Below are 23,954 nucleotides of genomic sequence, written 5' to 3'. Positions count from 1 at the left end.
ATGCAGCTTCTTTCAGATAGTGCTTCATTATAGATAATTTCATCATCAGCAAAAAGCCTGATGTTACTACTAATATAGTCTGCAAGGTCATTAATTTACAGCACGAACAGCAAGGGTCCTAACACACTACCCTGGGGCACACCCAAAGTTACTTCATCTTACGACGACTCTACATCCAGGATAATATGCTGCATTCTCCCTTCCAAACGTCCTCCAGCCAGTCACAAATTTCACTTGATACTCCATATGATCGTACTTTTGGTAATAAGTGTTGGTGTGATTCTGAGTCACTTGCTTTTCAGAAACTGAGAAATAGTGCATCTGTTGGACTGCTGTGGTCTAAAGCTTTCAGTATGTCATATGAGAGAAGTGCGAGTTGGGTATCACATGATCAATGTTTCTGGACACCATACTGGATGGCATTGAGGAGGTCATTCTGTTGAAGATACCTCATTATGTTTGAGCTCATAATGTGTTCTAGATTATACAACAAATCAATGTCAAGGATATTGGACAGAAGTTTTGTGGATAATTTCTGCTGCCCTTCTTGTAGACAGGTGTGACCTGTGCTTTTATCAAAGAACTGGGCACGGTTTTTTGTTTGTGGGATCTATGATAGATTAGAATTAGGGTGAAAAGATATTTATGCCACACCTCGTATACATGTGTTTCCTCTTGCCTCTCCATTTCCATTGTATAGCCATTCAGTATGTTCCTTCCACGTTTCAGCTTTCTCTTAAGTTCTTAGTATTGACTTGCTAACTGATGTCATGGTATTCGTACAGCTGTTTCTCTTTTCCTATTGGGTGTCTTAGATGGCATCTATACTTCCCCCATTCATGCGTGCTTCTGTGTCCTTCCATTTCTCCTCTAACCATTCATGCTTAGACTTTTAGCACTTCCTGTCAAACTCATTTTTTAGGAATCTGCATCCCCTTTCACCTGCTTTGTTCCCTGCATTTTTATATTTACACCTTTTGTCAGTTTATTTCACTATCTTCCATTCTATCCAAGGATTTCTACTAGGCCCTGATTTAGTCCATTTGGCTTTCTGCTGCCTTCATTGTTTAATCTCTGAGCTGCTAATTCGTCTTTTATTGTATTCCTTTCACTTGTTTCATAAATTGTCTTACGCTCCTTCGAAACTCTCATTGATTTCATGTTCTTTGAATTTATACTGTTTCCATCTCCATAATTTCCTACATTTTCCCAATTTTTTCAGTTTTATCTGTTGTTCATAACCAGTAAATATGGTCAGAGGCCACATCTCCACCTGGGAATGTTTTGCAGTTTAAAATATGGCATCAGTTATTGTCTTGTTATTATGCAATCATTTGAAACGTTGTAGTCTCTCAAGATCTTTTCCACATAACAAACCTTTCACTATTAGATCTGGTGAATGTGAGGTAAAATGTGATTCATGATCTTTAAGTACGTAAGGCAAACTGGTCACACTTTCAAAGACAGTGTTAAGGAACACATCAAATTAAGTGAGATGAAGGGTAATAGCTCTACATTTGGAAAACATTTATGGATGTTGGACACTAGGTTAGACAGATAAACTCAGCTTTGAACATATTAAATCATCTTCTTCATAAGAGTAAGAAAATGGTTATATCGGAAGAAACTGAGATATGTAACTATTCGCCTAGTTCTCAAGTGTGAAAGGTTCACAGTGAACACACATGGCTAGTATGATAATGCACACTTAAAGAGAATGTAAAACGAGGGATTCCCAAGAAAATATATGAAATGGAGATGTAAAGGAAATGACCAAGAGGAAGACCAAGAGAGGAGTTTATTGGAAAAAAGAGGCAAAGACTGGCCCACAGTGAACACAGAAAGATGGTGGGGAAGGAGACAATGATATTATTATTATTATTATTATTATTATTATTATTATTATTATTATTATTATTTTAAATTAAAAAACATTTGCAGACTCTGACCATAATTTATTGGTTATGTGCTGTAGATTAAAACTGAAGAAATTGAAAAAAATAGGAAATTAAGGAGATAGGATGTAGATAAGTTGAAAATCAGCAATTTATTGCAACAATACAAAGGAATAAAACTAAGGCAAATGGGTATCTTTGAGAAGTGAAACAGGGAGGATAGCAGAGGATCAAATAGGTAAAGACACGGCGTCCCCCAGGGGACTCGCCACTCTTTGGTGGGTTTATGCGTTTGCAATATCTTTTCCCTTCCATCCTGCTTGTCTATCCTCTTGCTATTCTTTTTCCCCTCCCTTGGGAACATGTCTGGGGTGTTACTGGGAATGTTCTGCATTGTCCTTTGCTGACATAAGAACAGTCTCACCATTGTTTTTCATTCCCTTTCACCTTTCTTTGTTTCCCTTTTCCCCTCATTTCTCCACTTCGGCATTTGAGGTTCCTCTTTTCCTTCTTTGCTGTGCATTCCTGACGGCTGGCCAAGCATCTAACACTTGAACAGCTGACTTGGTAACATGTAATTGCCAGGCCCGTGTCGATAGGTAGGGTTTGCACATACCCTCTGTACAGGCCAGGCCCAGGGAGAGGTGATTGGCTGAGTTGCTGCCTTTCCAAATTGCCAATTGGTCTCTCTGTCAGATGTTGGAGATGTGTGACCTGAGATGTGAACAGTTACCTAAGGCAGGTGCACTCAGTTTTGAAGGGGGCTTCCAGTTGGAAGGAGCACACCATCGGAGATGCTGGCATCCATGGGGATATTCTCGCAGTGAGCGAATCATCTTCACAATCAATGTGTACAAAACGTAAATGGACTGAGGTTAACGATTCAAAGACCTCTTCCAGCTGCACCATGATTCTTTGTTGTTTCACATACTGAAGACAGTCAGTCCTTCATGTAAATGCGTTTATTGTTCAGAAAGGTTTTGATGGAATCCTGTTCTCGTTTACAGAATGGCACTATGATTTTGGAGACTATTTCTGATTCTCAAGCACAACAGCTGCTTGCCACCTCACTTCTCCACGACTATGCTGTTTGTGTCGAGGCCCATAGAACTCTGATTCTTCCCATGGTGTTACTTACATTAGGCTGCTAGATGGTCTGAAAGAGGCCAAACTCCAATCATACCTCTCTGATCAAGTTGTCATTGCCTCCCATCACGTGATGAAAAGAGTAGATTCCTCCTTAGTGCCCACCCGCAGTCTTTCTTTTCTCACCTTCCGTCCAAGATCAAAGCAGGCTATGAAATTATCACAGTTGGACTGTAACTTCTGAACCTGATGTGGTGCTACCAGTGTCATTGTTTCAACCACACTAGAACGTCTTGTCGGCACCCAACCAAATCTGTAACCTGTTGTAGGGATATGCATGAGGGTGATTGTCTGCCTTCTCCTGCCCACTGTATCAACTGCAATGTTGGCCATGCTGCATCCTCTCAGGATTGTCCCATGTATCTTGTTGAGCGGGCTGTGCAGGAGATCTGGGTAAAGGAAAAAGTGCCTAACCCAGTCACTTGCAAGTTATTGACTGGTCACAAACCCTGCATTCTCCTGTCTGGCACTTATAGTTCTGTTCTTGCTACCTCTTGCTCCATAAAGGACATGGTCATGCAGACATCCAACCTCAAATTCAGCTCTGCAGTTGTAAAATTGCCCAGTGTCTAGGTAGCATCACCATCCCTTCGTCTTGCCGTGCAACACACCATCAAACTCTCAACTCAAAGGGTGAAGCCACCAGCTACGCAACCAGTAGCCCAGAAAGGACAGGAGGAGTACTCCTGTGAAGACTTACTATATCCCTCCACTAATCAACATCTGAGTCTGTCAGCTAACCGGAAATGCTTGAGGAAGACCCTCTTCGATGGTGTTGCCACGGGATTCTTTAGCCTGGCTATTCTCCATGTCGCCGTTGCACACCACCGAACTTTTCTCTGCATTGGACTCCACAGACCGACAGCACAAGCGTGCTGATGCTTCTGTGGACCTCACGGAGCAGTATCCTCCTGCTTCAGTGCCCTGTAGCAGCGAGTCTTTGCAGGCTGTCACTCAGCAACTTCCAAGGTGCCACTCCTACATTACTTCCTCCTCATGACTGTCGTTCAGTGGAATGTTCACGGCCTTCAGTCCCACAAAGAGGATTTATGGCTGCTTTTAATATCACTGCATCCCCTTGTACCCTGCCTTCAGGAAATAAAATTGCATCCTCATGTCCACTTTGTGCTTTCACATTTCTTCCCAGTTCATTTTGACCTTCTCTGAGTTTATCGTGCCATCTCAGGGGGGCGTCGTGCTGCTCGTGCAGGATGACATTCCTGGTGAACCTATCTCCCTGACTACTCATCTTCAAGCTGTTGGTTGCAGTTGGCCTTTCCCTTCCTCAACTGATTTTTTTCCGTGTGTACCATTTATGTCCCTCCGTCATTCAGTGCCACCAGGGCAGACTTCCTTCAGCTTATTGGGCATCTACCCCCCCCCCCCCCCCCCCCAACCCCTCCACCCCCCACCCCCCCCCCCCACACACACACACACGTTTTTGCTACTCAGTGTCTTCAGTGCGCATCATCCACTGTGGGAATCTCCCAGAACCTGTCAGAGAGGTGTCCTCTTGACTGATATTCTTAATCAACTCAACCTCTTCTACCTTTACACTTGAGCAGTCACATTCCTTTCTGACTCCTTGTACACCTGTTCCCATTTGGATCTATCCTTCTGCCCTCTCCATCTTGCCCATCGTCTTGAGTGGTCCGTTCATTCTAACACCTACTCGAGCGACCATTTCCCATATGCTATCCATTTTCTGACTAGTACCCCACCTGTGTGCATACCCAAATGGCTGCTTACTAAGGCTGACTGGTGGCTTTACTCCTCTCTGGCGACATCCGAAGAACAAGATTTTCCCAGTTGTGATGACCAGGTGGAGAACTCCTGCAGAACGTTAGATTCCTCACGCATTACTTTTTATCAGGCTGTCTCCAGTCCCTTGGTGGACTGAGGCATGCCACGATGCAATTCGCGCATGAAGACTTGCTCTCCATGTTTTTAACTGTCATCTTGTGGTGGCAAACTGCTTTCATTATAAACAGATGCACACAAAGTGTCGTCGCAGTCTTTAGGATAGCAAAAAAACTAGCTGGATTTCATTCACTAGTTCTTTTAACAGTTCCACCACTTCCTCTGTCATGTAGGCCAGCTTCTGACAGATCTCTGGGACCAAGATCCATTCACCAGTTTCCAGCCTGACACTAGCAGACCACATCATCATTGATCCTATTGCTATTCTAACACCTAGGGCCGCCATTTTGCAGAAATTTCGAGCTCTTTCCACTATCACCTTGCCTTCCTCCATTGGAAACGAGCGGAAGAGGTTTGGGTGATATCTTTCTTGTCTCAGAATTGATTGCTACTATGCCGCCTTTACTGTGAGGGAGCTAGATCATGCTCTCGATTCATGCTGATCCTCCACACTAGGGACGGACGTTGTCCACATTCAGATGTTGTAGCACCTTTCTCATGTGAGCAAGCACTTTTTGCTTAATACATACAACCACATCTGCACAGAGAGCACAATTCCCGGATGTAGGTGTAAAGCCACTGTCATACCCATAGCTCAGCCCACTAAGGACAAATACCTTCCTTCCAGCTACTGCCCTATCTCTCAGCTGTGTTTACAAGATGATGGAGCATATAATTTGTGCCCAGCTGGTATGGTGGCTGAAGTCTTGTAATTTACTAACAACTGCACAGTTTGGATTTCGAGTGCACCGTTTTGCAGTTGCTCATCTCATTACTTTGTCCACCTATGTCTTGAATGTTTCTCTGTGGAAATCTCAGGCTGTGACCATGCATTTTGGAGAAGTCCTATCCAGGAAACTGGTGTGCCTCAAGGTTCAGTCTTCATAGCATTCTTTGCTGTGTCGCCATTAATCCTATAAATGGCCTGTTCGCCACTGGACATTTCCAGCTCCCTTCTTGTTGATGATATTTCCATCTATTGCAGTTCTCCACAGACCTGCTTCACTGAGTGGTGTGTTGAGTGATGTTTTGATCGTCTTTACTCCTGGAGCATCGATAATGGCTTCCACTGACAAAACCATCTGTATGAATCCCTTGTGACACAATTTATTTCTCCCATCTTTACATCTTGGGCCTGTTGTTCTTCCATTTGTTGAAACTGAAATTCGTGTCGCTCATGCTATATAGGAGACACTCTTGGTCGTCCCATGTGTCGTAACTGACAGCCCACTGTACGCGGTCTCTCAATGTCCTACGTGTCCTCAAAGGTATTTGCTGGGGTGCGGAACAAACCAACCTCCTCCATTTGTTCTGGTCCTTTATCCATTCGAAACTAGACTATGGGTGCTTTGTTTATGCATCTGCACATCTGTCCCTCTTACACCGCCTCAACACTATTCACCATTGTGGCATGTGTTTGGGCACTGGCACCCTTTACACTAGCCCGATTGAGAGTCTGTATGCTGAAGCTCCTAAACTACTACTGTCCTATCACCATGACTTTCTCCGCAGCCAGTATACATGCCGTTTGTCTGCCATGGGTAGCCACCCTTCCTATGCTGCTGCCTCCTTCGATGATTCCTTTGATTGCCAGTATAGGGCACATCCCTCTTCTCCACCTTGGCTTCGAAAAGATGCCTGTGTTAACCTTGGCCTTCATTTGCTTCCTAAGGACACTACTCCAGCCTTGCTCTGCCGCCTTCAGTTTCATGACATTCGCATGGAACTTTGTGATAGTACTTTTGTGTACAGTGATGGTTCTTGAACTGACCATGGTGTCGGGTGCGCCTTCATTGTTGGGACCAAAGTTTTTCAATATCAACTTCTGGCACCCAGCTCAGTATTTACAGTCAAGCTCTTCACCCTGTAACTGGCCATGCAGTACACCCGCGACACTCTTGTCAATTGTCTCATCTGCTCAGACTGTGCAGCGCCCTTCAAAATCTACATGCACTGTACACACCCCATCCCTTAGTGCAGCAAGTCCAGAAAAACTGTCACTTGCTCACTCTTAGTAGAGCCATTGTGATGTTTATGTGGGTTCCTTATCATATCGGTCTGCCAGGAAACGACGCTCCTGCCAAGGCTTCAGTCCTAGTATGTCAGCCCAATAGTTCCTATATTCCCTCCAATGATCTCGGTGTTGCTGTCTGTCAGGAGGTAGTGTCACTACAGCACTGCCATTGGTCCTCGCTTTATGGGAATAAGCTCTGGATTATTAAGCCTCTCCCAGCGGCTTGGATGGCCTCCTCTCGGTCCTCCCACCGGGAGAAGGTCATTTTAACTAAGTTGCGTATTGGTCACTGCCTCTTTAGCCATAGTCATTTAAGTGTCGCTCCCCCACCACTTTGTACACGTTGCACCCAAGTTTTAACTATCCATCATTTTCTGACGGAATGCCCATTCTTAACCATTTATGTTCCTGCTTGGGTTTGCCATCTGAGTTATTGGCTGTTTTAGCAAACAACGTGCAGACTGTCGACCACGTTTTACTTTTTACCCATCATAGCAATATGGTAAAGACCATTTAATTTTTAGTTATTGATCTCTGATTCTGTATGGTGTCTTTTGTAGCCCTTTCTCAGCATCCCTGTTTTTATCTGTCTTCTCTTACAGCAATTGAGATATACGCATAGTTGTCTTTTAACTCCTCTCTGTCTTTGTGTTCTATAGTTTCGACTTGGGCGTGTATGACTCCAGTTGTTTTTGCACCCTAGAACAAGACAAAACGGCCTAGTAGAAATCCTTGGGCTTTACACGACATATTAACTGATGAAAGGAGAAAATATAAAAATCCATCAAATTAATAGGCAAAAGGCAACACAAGCATCTAAAAAGAAAGAGGAAGGCAGAAAGTGCAAAATGGCTGGGAAGGAATGGCCAGAGAGCATATGCTAGGCTATGTTTGCAACTAGGGGAAAGATAGAAACATACCCCACTACATCACAGAAAGCCATTACTGGGTATTTCACAAAGTTATATTGATGCTTCCTCAGCTTGCCGTGTGAATCAGTGGTTACCAAGGGTCCGTACCCTCTCGAAGGGGGGTGGGGTGTTTATTTTCAACATGAAGTGTGAACACTACAGTGAATACAGGTAAGAGCTGCTAACTGGACCTATAATACTGACACAAGAAAAGCATATGGACAGAGTATATGTAAATCACAGCACACTGCTCTACATTGCTACAAGGGAACTTAATTCTTAATCATCTTGTACATCAACTGTAGCTTTCTTTGAGGAAAGACAGCTTCCACCGCCATGAACGCTACTTGCTTTTCAGATTAAAGGCTGAATATACCTCTCCAGCTTTTCCTGTCCGCTTTTCTCATGTGAATAGACAAAGTAATTGCACTAAATGTTTGTTTATATAGTTGAGCTATTTTCAGTTTATGAAGTAATTGCATACTTGCAGTTGTTAAGTGAGGTTTTATATAAAATATTTTCCTATAAACAGTGGCAGAGAAGTGATTAATTTGTTAAGTCTGATGCTGTCAGTGACCTGTGTAGTGTTGGTGGGAAAGGAATTGGATTAGTAAATGCAGCCTCTTGCTGCTGCCAGACATTGAGAGCATATTGTAAAGCCATGTAACAATGTTGTAGACACCTGGTGGTCATTTAATGAATAACCAGACAGCTGCTGCACTTCTCTCACTATTAATTGTTATCTGTAGGCTGCATAAATCTCTTCAAATCAGGAAATGGTGGCAGTTTAGTCGGCTGCACTTGCCTCCACAGTATACCTTGCAAGGTGGGTGTCAATATGTCCGGTGGAACAAGACTTATCATGTTCAAATCTAAAACAGTAATCTCTGTAATGCATTGCTTGATTTGTGTGGGAATACCTGAAGTCCCATAACATCTAGGTGACCTAAACTGTTACAGAGGAAGCCAATAGGGCCAGTGGTATACTTGTGTGTTTCACACAGGAATATTGTTAGTGTGTGCCGCAAGGTGTGATGGGAACAAAGATGATGTGTCAGCTGTTTGTGCTCCACAGCCAGGAAGAGAGTAGCATGCAGATGATGTGTTTTGAATACATTTAGAAGAGAAATTGAAACACTGCTGTAATGAGATTATAAGTGTATTGCGAGGACTGCATTGCAAACTGTGATGTAATCGGAAAGAAAAAAACAGTGGAGTATTCCTCTGCTGTGTGTTCCCAAGCATTTGATCTGCTTGGGCACACTGAGTAAGTAGATCAATGTTTTTAATTAAGTCATGGGAGAAGGTAAGTGGGTCAATATTTCTGAAGTAAATCAATGGTGGTGGTGGGGGGGGGGGGGGGGGGGTAGATGGATCAATGTTTTTAATTAAATCATGGGAGGAGGTAGAGGAAAGTGTTTAATTAAAAAAGTAGGTGGATCAGTGTTTTATAATTACGTCGAGGGGGATTTCTGTGGAGGAGGAGGAGGAGGAGGACTAACAAATGTTGTTGTACTTCTTAGTTGAGGTCTGCAAATAAGATGAAAGCAAAAACTGAAAGTACAGCAGATTTTATTTGTATGGGTTGTAGACTAGTGCAGCTACCAACAAAAACATAAAAGCTTATCTGGCTCTTACTGTTCCTCTTTCCTCCACATACTCAAAGAGCTGCCAAAAAATTTTTTACAGTGTTTCATGCCATGGAGGGACCGCTTGATGGCAGCTCATGTGTCTTCAATAGTATTTGTGTGGGTACCTGTTTCACGATCTTTGAAAATTACTTTGATTCACCTGAAGGTGTCAGAAGCCTTCATTTTTCAAACATTTGTATGTTGAGAAACAGTTAGAAGTAAAGGTTGCCCCCCCTTAGCAAAATATTTTCTTTAATAAGTTTCAGAAGAACTGTTTTTGAGCGCATTGACACAGCAGGAAAGGAACACTTCTATGTATTTCACTGTTATATGCCAAACACCCATCGTCTTGTTTGCTTGCCAAACTACTTCATTCAGAACTGTGATTCATCAGTCTCAGCAATCTGTCATTCTGTCAGTCCTGTCTCCTTGCACACCTATGTACAGAAATGTCACCAGTCGATCCCAGTTTGCTTCGCCAAATCAAATTCTCGAATTGTGTTCTGGGATTGTATTCATAAACCCATAAGTATGTGGACTGCAAAACCATACTAATTAGTAGCTTAAAACCAGTAGTTCTTTCTAATACAACACTTCTAGAAGTGGCTGCTTCTGCTACACTTCCAAACAACTCCATCAACACAATGGCTAGACTCTTTAAGAACTACTTCACTCACACATTTAATACCCTTCCAAATCTCCGCAGTGAGTCCTTGATGCACATACCAATGGGCGATATCGCCATGTGGAACTAAATCTGTTAAAACACTCCACTTCGTACCACTTGCTGACATAATCACAGAATACCATTGTAAACTCATTAACACACTTAAGAAATGGCAAATAAGACAATGGTTTCAATTTTGATCCTAGAAATTCATTGACTATGTTCTCCCCTCTCATTAGTTGTTTGAAAGTATCACCCCATTGGGTTCACAAAGCTGCTGCGTTGCCAGCCTGTGAGCAGTAGGTAAGCTCCACCGTGAGTGCCTTTGGCCCCGATCGTTTAGCCTAATTCCATTATATAAATTCAAGCTCAGTGATGTTACTCTGTCTGCTCATGTGAGAGAAGTTGAGAGGTAATGCTGGGGAGTTATAGTCTGTTTGTAAACAGAAAAGCGAGGAGTACTCTTGGTGGAGGAAGGTGTATTTCTCGGAAGAACACTACAGTTGCCATAGAGGGTGACAAAGAATCAACTTCCTCTGTGCAGATTTATGTTGAGTCTGCCCTTACACATTTCTTGCATTAATGTTGTTAATAATTTGTATCTGTATTCAACGTAGTGTTAACACACTTTGTGAAAAAGAAAAATTGACTCATAAAGCGAGCTGTGGAAGGTTTGCTATAATTTTGTTGAAACACCCTTAAGTAAATCACTATTTTTAATAATCTGCTATTTTTCCATATCTTGCAACACAGAAACTATTAGATCTATAGAAAAAATGGATAGGAACTTTTTTGTAGGATTTTAATGTAATTTTAGTACTGGGAAGCCACAGTCTTAAAGATAATCGAGACAAAAGGTAAAAATTTACTTTTTAACACCCTCCTCCCATGCTCACATCCCACTGATCAGGATTTTTAGTAAGTTATTCATTACACTTTCCATTATTGCTGTACAATATTGCGACTACACAAGTTTTTTTTCCCTTAATTTTTCTTTGTTGACTTGACTACGTTGGCTGGCCATACCATCAGTGCCATAAAACCTCAGTTTATTTAGGAGAATTTTGTGACTCACCCTATTATATGCCTTAGAGAGGTCACAGAATTTATTTATTTATTTATTTGATACTTGTAAAATTTGGTGTGTGTGTGTGTGTGTGTGTGTGTGTGTGTGTGTGTGTGTGTGTGTGTGTGTGTGTGTGTGTGTGTGTGAATGGCGTTTCTCAGCTGAGCAATTCTTCTGAAATGCAAAGTGTGATTTTACTAAAAATTATTATTGCTGAAGTGAGATCCTATTCTAGAACACACCACGTTCTCAAAAGATTTGGGAAATTTCAGTAGTGAAACAGGTCAGTAATTACAGAGATCTCACCTATCAACTCTTTTATTGAGGTATTTAACAATGGCGTATTTTAATATCTTTCGAAAAATACTGTGAGACAGATGTGTCCTGTATTTCAGGAAAGGCCGTGCTTATTGTATGGTAACAAGTCTTAATGTTCTGTTGGAAATACCATAAAAATCCACATGAGCTGCTTTTGACAGACTCTATAATTTTCTTAACTTCAGAAAGGGAAGTACGTGTGACTGATGATTTACAGCCTTCCTGTGAAATCATTGTCAGAATTACCAATTTCTGACATTAAATAAATATTTCTGGATTCTTAATAACTGTTCTTCATAATTTTCAGTATTTTTTATACTGTGCAACTATTACAGGATCTTTACGTGTTCTTGCCAACAGGTCTGTTTCCTTTTTTCTTTCATGAGAGACTTTAATCCCTGTAGTACTCAATGATTTTTACGTGACTGTTCATCCTTTATGATTAGTTTATGAGGAAAGCTGTTTCCAAATTATTACAATATTGTGAAAAGTATAGATTACTACTCACCATATAGAGGAGTTTTTTAGTTACAAACAAGTACAACAAAAAAGTCAGCTTTACAGCTTGAGCTTTCAGACAAAAACCTATATTTAGAGGAGGAAAAACACACACACACACACACACATGTAAGCGCAACTCGCACACATGACATGCATCTCTTGCCACTCAGGTTGGACTGCGAGCAGTTGTGCCTGATAGGAGAAGCAGTCTGTGGGTATTGAGGGTTAGGAGGAAGCTGGGATAGTGAGGGGTTGGATAACAGGTAGGACTGGGGGTGGGTGTAACGCTGCCTGTGGGAGCAAGCATGAACATGGTGTTATGACGACAATGAATGAATCGTCGCCATTGTGAATGACTGGTGGCCAGTGCTAAATAGAAACATACAAATCTCTTCTTTGCATATACAGCAGCTTTGTCAGTGAAGTCAGTAAGGAGATGGCTGCAAGGTCTGGGTCTAAAACGACTAAAATAATTAGAGGTCATTTGTAAAAAATAATATATTGTACTTAACTGGTGTTACAGGATTCTTCATAGTCAGGAAGAATATAATTACAAACAGAGAGCTGTAGAGCCATCACATAGGCCATACTTTAACTAAATGCCTTGTTAGAGGTTGCTTCCAATCAGCTGAAGGCTATACTACTTTTCTACCTGACGTCCCAAGCAAGAGTCACCGAGCGCACGCTGGAGACTTGTTACAAGCCACGGAGCAGTGCTAGTCACGATTCCTGGGTTCAGTGGTACTAGTACGGACCACAGTCGATAACTGCAGCCCCTAACAAGTGTGGTATCAAATATTGATACCACACGTGGTGGGGACAGGGTAAGACTGTTAAATGCAATTGGGTGGTTTGATGTGGGGGAGGGGGGGGCTGAGGGGGAAGAGCCGGGATAGGTGAGAAGAGGATGTGTTGGTGTAATATAGGACTGAGACTGGTGAAGGTTGAGGACAGGGAGGTTACTGGAACATAGATTATATCGAATGAAGAGTTCCCACCTGTGCAATTCAGAAAAGCTAGTGTTGGTAGGATGGATCCAGATGGCGCAGCCTGTGAATCGGTCATTGATGTGAAGCACATTGTGTTGAGCAACTACATGGTCCAGCTGTCTCTTGGCCTCAGTTTGTCAGTGGCCATTCATGTGGACAGACAGCTTGTTGGTGTTCATGCCAACATAGAAAGCAGCACATTGGTTGCAGCTTAATTGTAGATCACATGAATGTTTTTGTGGGTAGCCGTGCCTTTGATGGAAAAAATGATTCCTGTGACCGTGGTGGTGGTGGTGGTGGTGGTGGTGGTGGTGGTGGTGGTAGGATGTGTGGGAAAAGTCGTGCATCGAAATCTGTTGCAGGGGTATGAGCCATGAGACAAGGTGTTGCAGGAATGGACAAAGATATTACATAGGTTCAGTGGCCAGCAGAAAATCGCTGTGGAAGGGGTAATGAGTACGATATTCCTCATTTCAGGACATGACGAGAGGAAACCCTGGCAGAGAATGTGATTTAGTTGCTCCAGTCCTGGATGGTACTGAGTCACGAGGGGAGTGCTCCTTTGTCGTCAGGTGGTAGGAGTGTGGGAGGTGGTAAGTAGCTGGAGAGGCAAGGCAAGAGAAATTTGTTTCATACAAGATTCGGAGAGCAATTTCAGTCTACAAAAGCCTTGGTGAGGCCATTTGTATATTTGCAAATGGACTGCATGTCACTACAGACATGACAGTCCTTGATGGCTAGGATTTATGGAAACATCATACTGGTGCAGAACAGGTGGCAGCTGTTGAAGTGGATGTATTGCTAGTGGCTGGTAGGTCTGATGTGGATGGAGGTGCTGATATAGCCATCTTCGAAGTGGGGGTCAGCATCAAAGAGTTTATGGTAAAGAGATAGCAGGACCACCAAGATGCAGGGCATACTGCCCAACACAGTGTGTTTCAGTTCAATGACTGCTTCCCTCCCTATGCCATCTGGATCTATCATACCAACACCAGCTTGTCTGAACTGCACAGGTGAGAATTTTTAACATCTTGTGACATCTTACATTGTCAGTCGAACTGATCATTATGTAAGAGACTCTATTCTTATCAGCAACTTGGGTGCATGAGCTGTTAAGCTGATTTGTGACTGTGCTCACTCTTAGGTAACATACTTGTCATTAGTCTAATTATAGATCTCCAGATTCATAGAACCTGCAAACTAATTTGAATAGTAGTCACACTGCCATCAAACTCCCCCCCCCCCCTCCCACCCCTCAGTGGCAATAATTTTAGGAATCTTTTCCTTCCATCTTATTTGGTCATAAGTCTTCGAAAGCTCAGCTCTGTTAAGCTTGTGACACTAATACTGGATCCCATATGTCTTCCATATCAACTTCCATGTCTTTTTCCATCATGCCATGAGATGGTTCTTCCCTCTAATAAAGGCATTACGTGCACTCTTTCCACCTATACACTCTCACCATTATCTATAGTTAATGTATAGATGGAAATTCCCATTGCACTTAAGATGTTGATGCCATTGCTTCACTGATGATTATTTTAACTTTTCTGTATGCTGAGTCACTCCTGACAACCATTCTCCCCTCCTCCCTGCCGACTACCCCAGACCGATGTTTGTCTTCCAACTTTTGTGATTGGCCTTTTTAGATGTGTCCATTCCTCTTCAAAATAACTGGCTGCTGTGCTATTAGTATAGCAGTGTCTGCTGTCTTAGATAGCTTTAAACACACCACCTCATTCCTCAGTATTGTACCTAAATATCCTATATCTTTGCAAGCTGATCTGTCTTCACTCAGTTTACTCTTCATCTTTTCTAAATAGTGATCAGTCTATATATACTCTTGGGTGTGTCTTATAATCCACTGTTGTATTCCTTAATCTGCCTGACCATGATGTAAGCCCGCTAGAATTGTCCTCTCTCCCCACAGGCCTTTACCAAGTATACCATTGATTGTGAGTGTTGTACAATGTATTCACTATCACTAGCGGTAATTTATAACAAAATTCTCAGCGGGACCCACCTCCTCTTCCTCAAAACCACCCTCTCCAAACCTTCCAGGAATTTCTCAACTCCAGCCTTGCCTCTAAGTCTTTCTTGAAAAACCTTAATCCTACTCCCAATGGTTGCTTCACCAGGAAAGAGGGAAGGAAAGGGAAAGAAGAAAGGATGTGGGTTTTAAGGAAGAGGGTAAGGACTCATTCCAATCCCGGGAGCGGAAAGACTTACCTTAAGGTGAAAAACGGACAGTTATACACTCACGCACGCGCATTTGCGTTTTTTTGTGTGTCTATCGACATACCAAGGCTTTCGTGTAACAAAGAAGGTGTGACTTACCAAACGAAAGCGCTGGCAGGTTGATAGAAACACAAACACACACTCACAAAATTCAAGCTTTAGCAACCAAAGGTTGCTTCATCAGGAAAGAGGGAAGGAGAGGGAAAGACGAAAGGATGTGGGTCTTAAGGGAGAGGGTAAGGAGTCATTCCAATCCCGGGAACGGAAAGACTTACCTTAGGGGGGAAAGGAGGACAGGTATACACTCGCAGACATTTGTGAAGGCAGAGAGTTTGGCCCAAATTCTTTGCCTTCACAAATGTCTGCTTGTGTCTGTGTATGTGCGGATGGATATGTGTGTGTATGCGAGTGTATACATGTCCTCCTTTACCCCTAGGGTAAGTCTTTCCACTCCTGGGATTGGAATGACTCCTTACCCTCTCCCTTAAAACCCACATCCTTTCGTCTTTCCCTCTTTCCTGATGAAGCAACCGTTGGTTGCGAAAGCTTGAATTTTGTGTGTGTGTTTGTGTTTCTATCAACCTGCCAGTGCTTTAGTTTGTTAAGTCACATCTTCTTTGTTCTTAGATATATTTTTCCCCATGTGGAATGTTTCCCTCTATTTTATATATATACATATATATATAAATTTGTTTTGAGCTTTGTTAAATTGATTTAAAAAATAGTGAAGTCTGAATCTTATATTTGAGTTTTATGTATTTCAAAGCAGGTGTTCAGTTACAAAAAACACCTAGATAATGGCAGTCAGTTGTATATTTAGATATGTTTAATAATTGTAAATTCAATTTCCAGCATGTAATCAGAAGAATAAAGAACACTCAGCCAATACTTACCTAGATTCCAATTATGAAGTAAATGCAGGAGGAAAAACAGTTGATTATCAACCACAGGATAAACTGTTCAACAAATTTTTAAATAAAATAAATGTTGATAGATATGAAGGACCAGCACTACCATCACATGCTTTAAATCATTTAATAGAAAGCAGTAGAAAACTGGATTCTGACAGGTTAGTGCTTATAATTAATGTCTTGAAGCATTTTGTATGTTCCAAATAGTGTTTTGAAATATTGATGCTGAAATTTCCGGTTCCATTGAGTAACTTAATCGATAGTAACACAATTGCTAGTGTGATGTAAAATTAGTTGGTTACCAATTTTATGCTGCCCCTGTATAGTGTATAGGTACATAATTTCTATATAAAAAGGAAATTTTTCATTTTAGAACTTTCGTGACAGTTATTGCAATTAGGCAGTTTTTGTAGAATAGTATACTCACTCACTGGTAATCATCAATCATCATTTTTGTTTTAAAGGATACGTACCAAAGATAAACATGACAGAGCAACAGCAGAGCAGGTTATGGATCCCAGAACACGGATGATACTTTTCAAGCTGCTTAGTAGAGAAGTCATTTCTGAAATAAATGGCTGTATTTCTACTGGCAAAGAAGCTAATGTGTATCATGCTACCTCAAAATCTGGGAAGGATTATGCGATCAAGATTTATAAAACCTCAATACTTGTATTTAAAGACAGGGATAAATATGTTACTGGAGAATTCAGGTATGTGGGAAAACAAAATTTGCCTGGCCTTTGTTCAGATGCTAATGTCGTTGTATTATCTTGATAATTATTATTATTGACTTCGTATTGTAAATTAGGTTGAGGGGTTAATGTTTTGCCTAACTAAAATTGAAATGTGTGGCTGTAAATTAATTTTTACAGTTTGAACATTAAGACCTAAAATTGAATTACAAACAATTTGAACATTTTGTGTATCACAACCATTAGTGTAACAAGTAAGCATTATAATCCATCAGCAACTGTACACAGTCTACAATAATGTCAAAAGCAGCATCAAATATTAGCTATGATGTAATATTTTCATGGGTGCGTGATGAGCAGTGCCTTTCAGATTGCTTCACTGACACGATTCTAAAAAAATCAACTGTATATGTTCTGTCTGGAGTGCCAGTATAGTTTGATGATAAAGCAGATAATTGACAGCTTCAGAAGCCACTCAGCTTTGATGGAAATGTATCAGAACGTAATGAAACGTCAAGCAATGATGAGGATGGTGAGACCTTTGCCCTACCTGTGGGCCTTTAGTACCTTTAGTTCTGGCATCTGATGATGACTCAAACACAAGAGACCAACAGTTACTTCTGCCACAACAATGAAAAGTCAGAGACTTTCTGGCTTGCACAGAAGTGTGTTCTAGTCAGGGAAATATCAGCTTCTTTGTTTCACGCTTGCTTTGCCAATATATCGTGTGGTCTTCTTCCAACAAATTGCGCAAACCTGTGTTGGATGCAGTTTCATCTCAGCTGCAAGAATATTATCAGGAAAGTGTTGTCATACAAGCCAGTTACTGATAGTTGCACTAAGAATAGTTTCTTGAGCCATTTTGTGCTTTCCTGGAAGAGTCCTTCACCATTTACTTCAGACTGTTGCCATCTCTTTCAGCATTGTGCCATTCAGTTTTTTCTTTAGAGTTCCCAAAATTTCGTGGTCACTCAACAAATATGTCACATATGTAGAAGAACTTTAAAAAAATCCAATTATTACAAGCACAAATCTTGGGACAGTGCAAGCACACAGTAGCTCAGTCAGTCGACACAGTAGATGGCGGTAACTGTCAAGGGATAGGTTGCAAGGCATCCATACATTCTTCTCATATGGATCCAGTTCAATTTTCGAACAATAGGGGGCTTACGCATTGTGAACATCACAGCCTGAGATATACTTGGGTGCACTCTTTTGAACGAAATGTCATGGCCCCAGTTGTGCTTGGGATGGGTTGCCAAAGTAACTTGCTGCTAAATCATAACAACACTTGGCTATTAAGTCCTTAATCACATTTTTAGTCAAGCAAGTGAATGCATTGTCATACCATGTGCCATCAAAGTATTTACGTACTAATCAAATTGACCACTCAAATTTCTATCCCAACAAAATGTAAAACGTTTTCAAAGTATTGACTGTAAGTTAGTGAATTGTTTTTTCCATGATGGACTTTTGATATGCAGTTTGCAGTGCCTCCTTCCTATGACAAACTCTGCCCCTTAGGCATCACTGCATTAATGAGGGAGTGTTCAAATATAGAACTCCTCCCCTCCCCTTAGCAGTGTAGTTAAACACTCGTCTCTTACATGAAAAATTAGCAGCCAGTTCTTACCTCACTGGCTAACAAATTCTTCTTCTTCTTCTTCTTCTTCTTCCCTATTATGAAAAGATATACATCTGCAACATTTGTTGCGAATTTATATTCATTGCAGTCTTCTGTCTTGCAGAGCTTCCAGAACAGAAAATTTGGGATGTACTTTAGTTTAATTCCTTGTTAATCAATTTTGCTGTGCTTAATGTCTTCTTACATTGAGTCACATATCTCAAATGAAGTGATGTATCTGTGATTATATTGACACTATGCCATATAGTGTTCACTCTGTTTATGCTAGACATTTTCCATGGAATACTTTGCAACAATTAAGTGACCAGCAGAAACAGATGCTGAGGACCAGACACAGTTGCCAAATGTGATAACTCATCTGTGAAGATCTAATAGTTTTGATAAAAAAAAATTCAGAGGGAATTTTTACTACTGGTATATCAGTAAGTGAAATAAATTTTGACTGCACTTTGATTAGACACACATTGCTTTAGTAAGGTGATTTAGTCAAGATATAGAGGAAATCTCAAGTCTGATAGGGACAACAAAAAGACTGTCACAAAAGCATTCGGCCAACAAGGCCTTTGTCAAAAACAGATCTCTCTCTCTCTCTCTCTCTCTCTCTCTCTCTCTCTCTCTCTCTCTCTCTCTCTCTCTCACACACACACACACACACACACACACACACACACACACACACACACACACACGACCACAGTCTCTGGCAGCTGAAGCCACAGTCCATCCTGGATTTTCCATTGGTCCAATTCGTCAAGAGCTGGTCAGAACTTGCACCAGTTTATTGTAATCAAAGATATACACAGGATGCTCCTTGGAAACAGTGCAAGCTAACTTAAATCGATGTTCCAAAGCAAGTCGTCCTATGGGTCCGGGAGTTAGAATAGGTCAGAGGTATACCTGCCTGTTGTAAGATGCAACTAAACGGAATCTATCATGTTTCGGCCTTTATGTGATGGTCCCCTGTAGGGTTTGACCTCCATTTTTCAAAATTATCCCGAAGAGCAAGCCAATTGGGGAAGGGCACCTTACATGGTGCATCACGTCCACCATGCGCTGAGACCTGTCACATCTGTTGTTGACCTGGATCTGCACTTCTGCTAATTCTCCAGCTGTTGGGCGAGGTCACCCTCCTGGGTGTATATTTTTTTCATCAAGTGTGCAGTATTGTTTCTGTGCTGACGACAACGCCGATGATGATGGACTTATTTGCTTGGTTGCACCTGATATCCAGCACGGTAGACAGTCCGTTGTTGTGGGGCCGCCATGTACCCTGTTGGTTGTAGCCCCCTGATCACACATGGATTTCTCTGCTGATACCTGTGTTGTTAACTCCCTATGCCTGCCAAGGGGTAGATGCCCATCCCCCTGGGCATCGGGACTCCTGGCAATGGCCATCCTGCCAGATGGCCTTTGCTGCATCTGGGTGGTGCCCATGGTGAGGACCCCTGGTTGGAGTAGGTGGCATCAGGGCAGATGACATGCGAGGGAGCGTAGTACATTATATCTTGCTGATGGTCAAACACCAGCAGTCTCTAAGTGTTCACAGGCTCAATTCAACGCACAGGAATATGACCTCAAATCATTCCACTCCCTGGCCACACCATGGGAGGAACGTTAGGCTAAGGATGGCAGCGGCTCTTATTCGCCCCAGTACCTTGTATGTTCGAGAACTGATTGGGAATCTTTCATGAGGATGAAGCCTTAGTTTTTTGTAGAGCATTTAGAGGACAAGTTTGGGGAGGTGGAGGGCTTATCCAAAATGAGATCTGGGTCAGTCTTCATCAGAACAGCATCTTCTGCCCAGAAATGGGCGTTACTCACTTGTGACAAGCTGGGTGATGTTTCTGTAACCATCATGCCCCATAAGAGCTTAAATATGGTCCATGGTATCATATTTCACAGGGACCTTCTTTTGCGGTCTGACAATGAGCTGCTCACCAATTTAGAACAGCGAAGTGTACATGTCATTCGGCGTGTCCACTGGGGTCCGAGGGATAATAAGGGTGCCATCAGCACCCTTCCCTGGAGCACCTTGTTACCTTCAAATGGCTCCATGCGCGCCTTCACCAACTTATCAAACAATGGAAGCAGGAGTGCTGGGAGAGATACATCTCAACTATTATGTGCTGTACGTCACCTTCCCAAGTCTGGGCAAAGATCAAACGTGTTTTTGGGTAACAGACCCCAACAGGTGTTCCCAGTGCCTAAAAAGTATCTGACCTTTGACCAGAAAAAATATTTTGAATACCTGACAGGCTTGGGACCCTACTCCCCTTCAAAGTGGTCCCCTTGTGCTTGCACACACTCAGCCCAAGAGCTGGTCCTTCCAGTGCTAGAAACACCTCTGGAAGTCTTCTTTTGGAATGGTGTTAAACTCAGTCATTGTGTTCCGCATTATCACTTATCTACACTTAAATCAGGATCCTTTCAGTGGTGTCTTCAAGTTTGGAAACAACCAGAATATGCAAGGAGCTATATATGGAGAGTAGGAAGGTTGGCGAATGGCTGTAATTCTGCGTTCGGCCAGGAAATGTTGGATAAGTGGGATAAATGTGTGGGGGCATTGTCGTGGATCAGTTACTAGTTTTTCACCGTCCACATGTTTGGTCTTTTGCACCAAACTGTGTCACAGAGTCGCCGGAGAACATTTTGATAGTACTCCTTTGTCACTGTTACCCCTCCGGTGCATATTCATGATGCACAATTCCACGGACATCAAACAAGACAGTCAGCATCACCTTGATTTTGCTTTGCATCTGCCACACTTTCTTTGGCCTTGCAGACTCGGGATGCTTCCATTGAGATGACTGTCTTTTTGTTTCTGGGTCGTACCCATGCACCCATGTCTCATCGCCAGTTAACACGGTGTTCAGAAACCCAGGATCAGTGTTGGTGGTGCCCAGAAGGTCCTGTGCAACATCAAAACAAAGATCTTTTTGTTCCGATGACAACAACTTGGGCACGAATTTCGCAGCCACTCGGTACATGTGCAAATCATCATGCAAAATTGCATGTGCAGAATCTTTACTCACTTCAACCTCTTGGGCAATCTCCCACGCGGTCAAACGACAATCTGCCATCAACAAATTTTGCACCATCTCAACAACAGCTGCACTCGGAGCAGTTTGCGGCCTGCCAGAATGCTGGTCACTCTCCGCTGATGTGCAGCCATTTTTGAATCTGTAGAACTACTCCTTAATTTGGGTTACACCCATCGTATATTCTGCAAAAAAGTGCTGAATCTTATGAATTGTTTCACTTAGAGAATCACTAAGCTTTTGACAAAATCTGATGCAGTGTCTTTGCTCAGCACATACAGTCATCTTGAGGAGAGAATCGGTAATCCAACGAACACGTTGTAAAGCAGCTCACTCAGTGACAGACAGGCAGCAACTGACACGCTGGAAGGCGGGGACAAAATTCACACATGCGCATAGTCTCTTCCATTACTAAGTACAGTGGCGTCGCACAATCGTCTCTATTTTGTGTGGGTAAATCAAAGGACAGATACTTTTTATGCAGACCTTGTAAATGGCCTTTTATCTACCAACGCAAATGCAATTGCCGAGCACTTTGCTGAGCACTATGCTCGAGCCTCTGCATTGGAGAATTACCACCCCCACCCCCTCCCCCAGCCTTTCGCACTCCCAAATGGCGGCTGGAAGGGAAAGTTGTCTTGTTCACTACGTGCCACAGTGAATCCTTTAACGCCGCATTTACAGAATGGGAGCTACTCAGTGCCCTTGCACATTGCTTCAACACAGCTCCTGGGCCAGATTGGATCCAGTCAGATGTTTAAATATATCTCATCTGACTACAAGCGACAGCACCTAGTTATCTTCAACCTGATCTGGTGCGATGGTGTCTTTCCATCTCACTGGCGGGAGAGCAGCATCATACCAGCACTCAAACCCGGCAAAAAACCCCTTGATGTGGATAGCTATCGACCCATCAGCCTCACCATAGTTCTTTTTAAGCTGCTAGAACATAAGGTGTGTCGGCGGTTGGGTTGGTTCCTGGAGTCATGTGACCTACTGGCTCCATGTCAGGTGTCAGAGCGGCTTCCGCCAGGGTCGCTCTTTTGTATCCTGCCTGGATAGGTGGCGCGTGGATCTGCTCCTGTGAACTGGTTCTGCAAAATAGGCCAAGAGTGAAGGACACGAGCAGGAGCAGGAAAACGTGAAGTACTTAAGTATTGCGTGTGGGTTAAAGCTCTTTTACTGGTTTAGGAATGTATACAAATTATACAATTACTTAACTTTGCTTACAGATGAGCACATAGGTGCGAAGCTGTTCACGTATCTAAGTTAACAGTTACTAGTAGTTGGACAAACTATTGTTGAAGTAACAAAGGCAATGTCTGTCATGGCTAGCCCCTTGTCTTTCCATACCAAAAATTTGACAAGCTAACAAATGTAACTGCAGTCATTCGCAGTAAAGCTTACCACCCTTCCCACTCATTATATGGTGGAAAAGCCACAAATATAGGTACTGTGGAAGATACTCCTGCAAAATTTTGCAGCACTTCCACTACCTATAGTATAGATGTTAGCTCCTGATAACCTTGCACCATCTGTGTTAGTAGTTGTAGTGGTTTCTCCATAGCTGAAACCCCATACTCTCACCTGATTACTAAAATGTTCATTGTCTGAGTGATATACACCACAGATCCCTTCTTCACCACCACTTTCCTAAATTTGAGTTACACATGAGCTGGAAGGGACAATTCCTGATCTATTTACGACATAAGATATGTACAGGATGCTCATTGGAAACAGTGTGTGCTAACTTACGTCAATATTTCAAAGCAAGGTTCAGTCCACACTGTATCAAAGTTCCGCCTACAACAGATAGAACCCATCATATTAACACCTTAGCCCTAACAGTAGCACATCTGCCATGCAATCCGTAAATTGCATTAAAATTGACTCGGATTGGCCGTCGGCCAGCTTACATGGCAGATTCTGGTATGATGCCATCAGAGGGTGCTCCTGATAATCAGCAGCCCCTGGGTATAGCACCACAGCGCGACAGCAGTGTTGAGCCAGCTACTTTGTTTACGTAGTGACATTGGATTCACTACATGATGTTAAGAATATCAGGAAAATGTGCCGTGAAAAAAATAAAGTGAATGAGTAGCCTCTAACACTGGACCATTCTGGAATCCAACTTTGTCTCAGTTACATTGTGTACATGATAACCCATAATTGTATAAACTCTTTAAAGTTCCCAAACTAACAACATAATGGAAAGGACAGTTGCTACTCATCATATACCGGAGCTGCTGAGTCTTTCTGCAGCCCAGCATCTCCAGTATATGGTGAGCAGCAACTATCCTTTTCATTATATTGTTACATTCCATCCTGGATTTTCCATTGTTCAAACTTACATTAAATTCTGTCAGTTG

At 42.3% G+C, this 23,954-nt stretch overlaps 1 protein-coding gene across 1 annotated transcript in view; it reads left to right on the top strand.

Moving 5' to 3' along the window:
• Window positions 1-23,954, top strand: part of LOC126356305 (serine/threonine-protein kinase RIO1-like) — a 101,977-nt gene that overhangs the window by 7,562 nt on the left and 70,461 nt on the right. Inside the window, exons 3-4 of the mRNA XM_050007252.1 lie at window positions 16,149-16,365; window positions 16,672-16,920. Of these exons, the coding sequence (XP_049863209.1) occupies window positions 16,149-16,365; window positions 16,672-16,920 (466 nt within the window). The remainder of the gene's footprint in view (window positions 1-16,148; window positions 16,366-16,671; window positions 16,921-23,954) is intronic.

This window comes from Schistocerca gregaria, chromosome 3 (assembly GCF_023897955.1).
Source record: "Schistocerca gregaria isolate iqSchGreg1 chromosome 3, iqSchGreg1.2, whole genome shotgun sequence".
In the NCBI taxonomy this organism is placed as follows: Eukaryota; Metazoa; Arthropoda; class Insecta; order Orthoptera; family Acrididae; genus Schistocerca; species Schistocerca gregaria.
The sequence above is the reverse complement of the archived record's forward strand: the minus strand, read 5'-3'. Positions and strand labels throughout refer to the sequence as shown.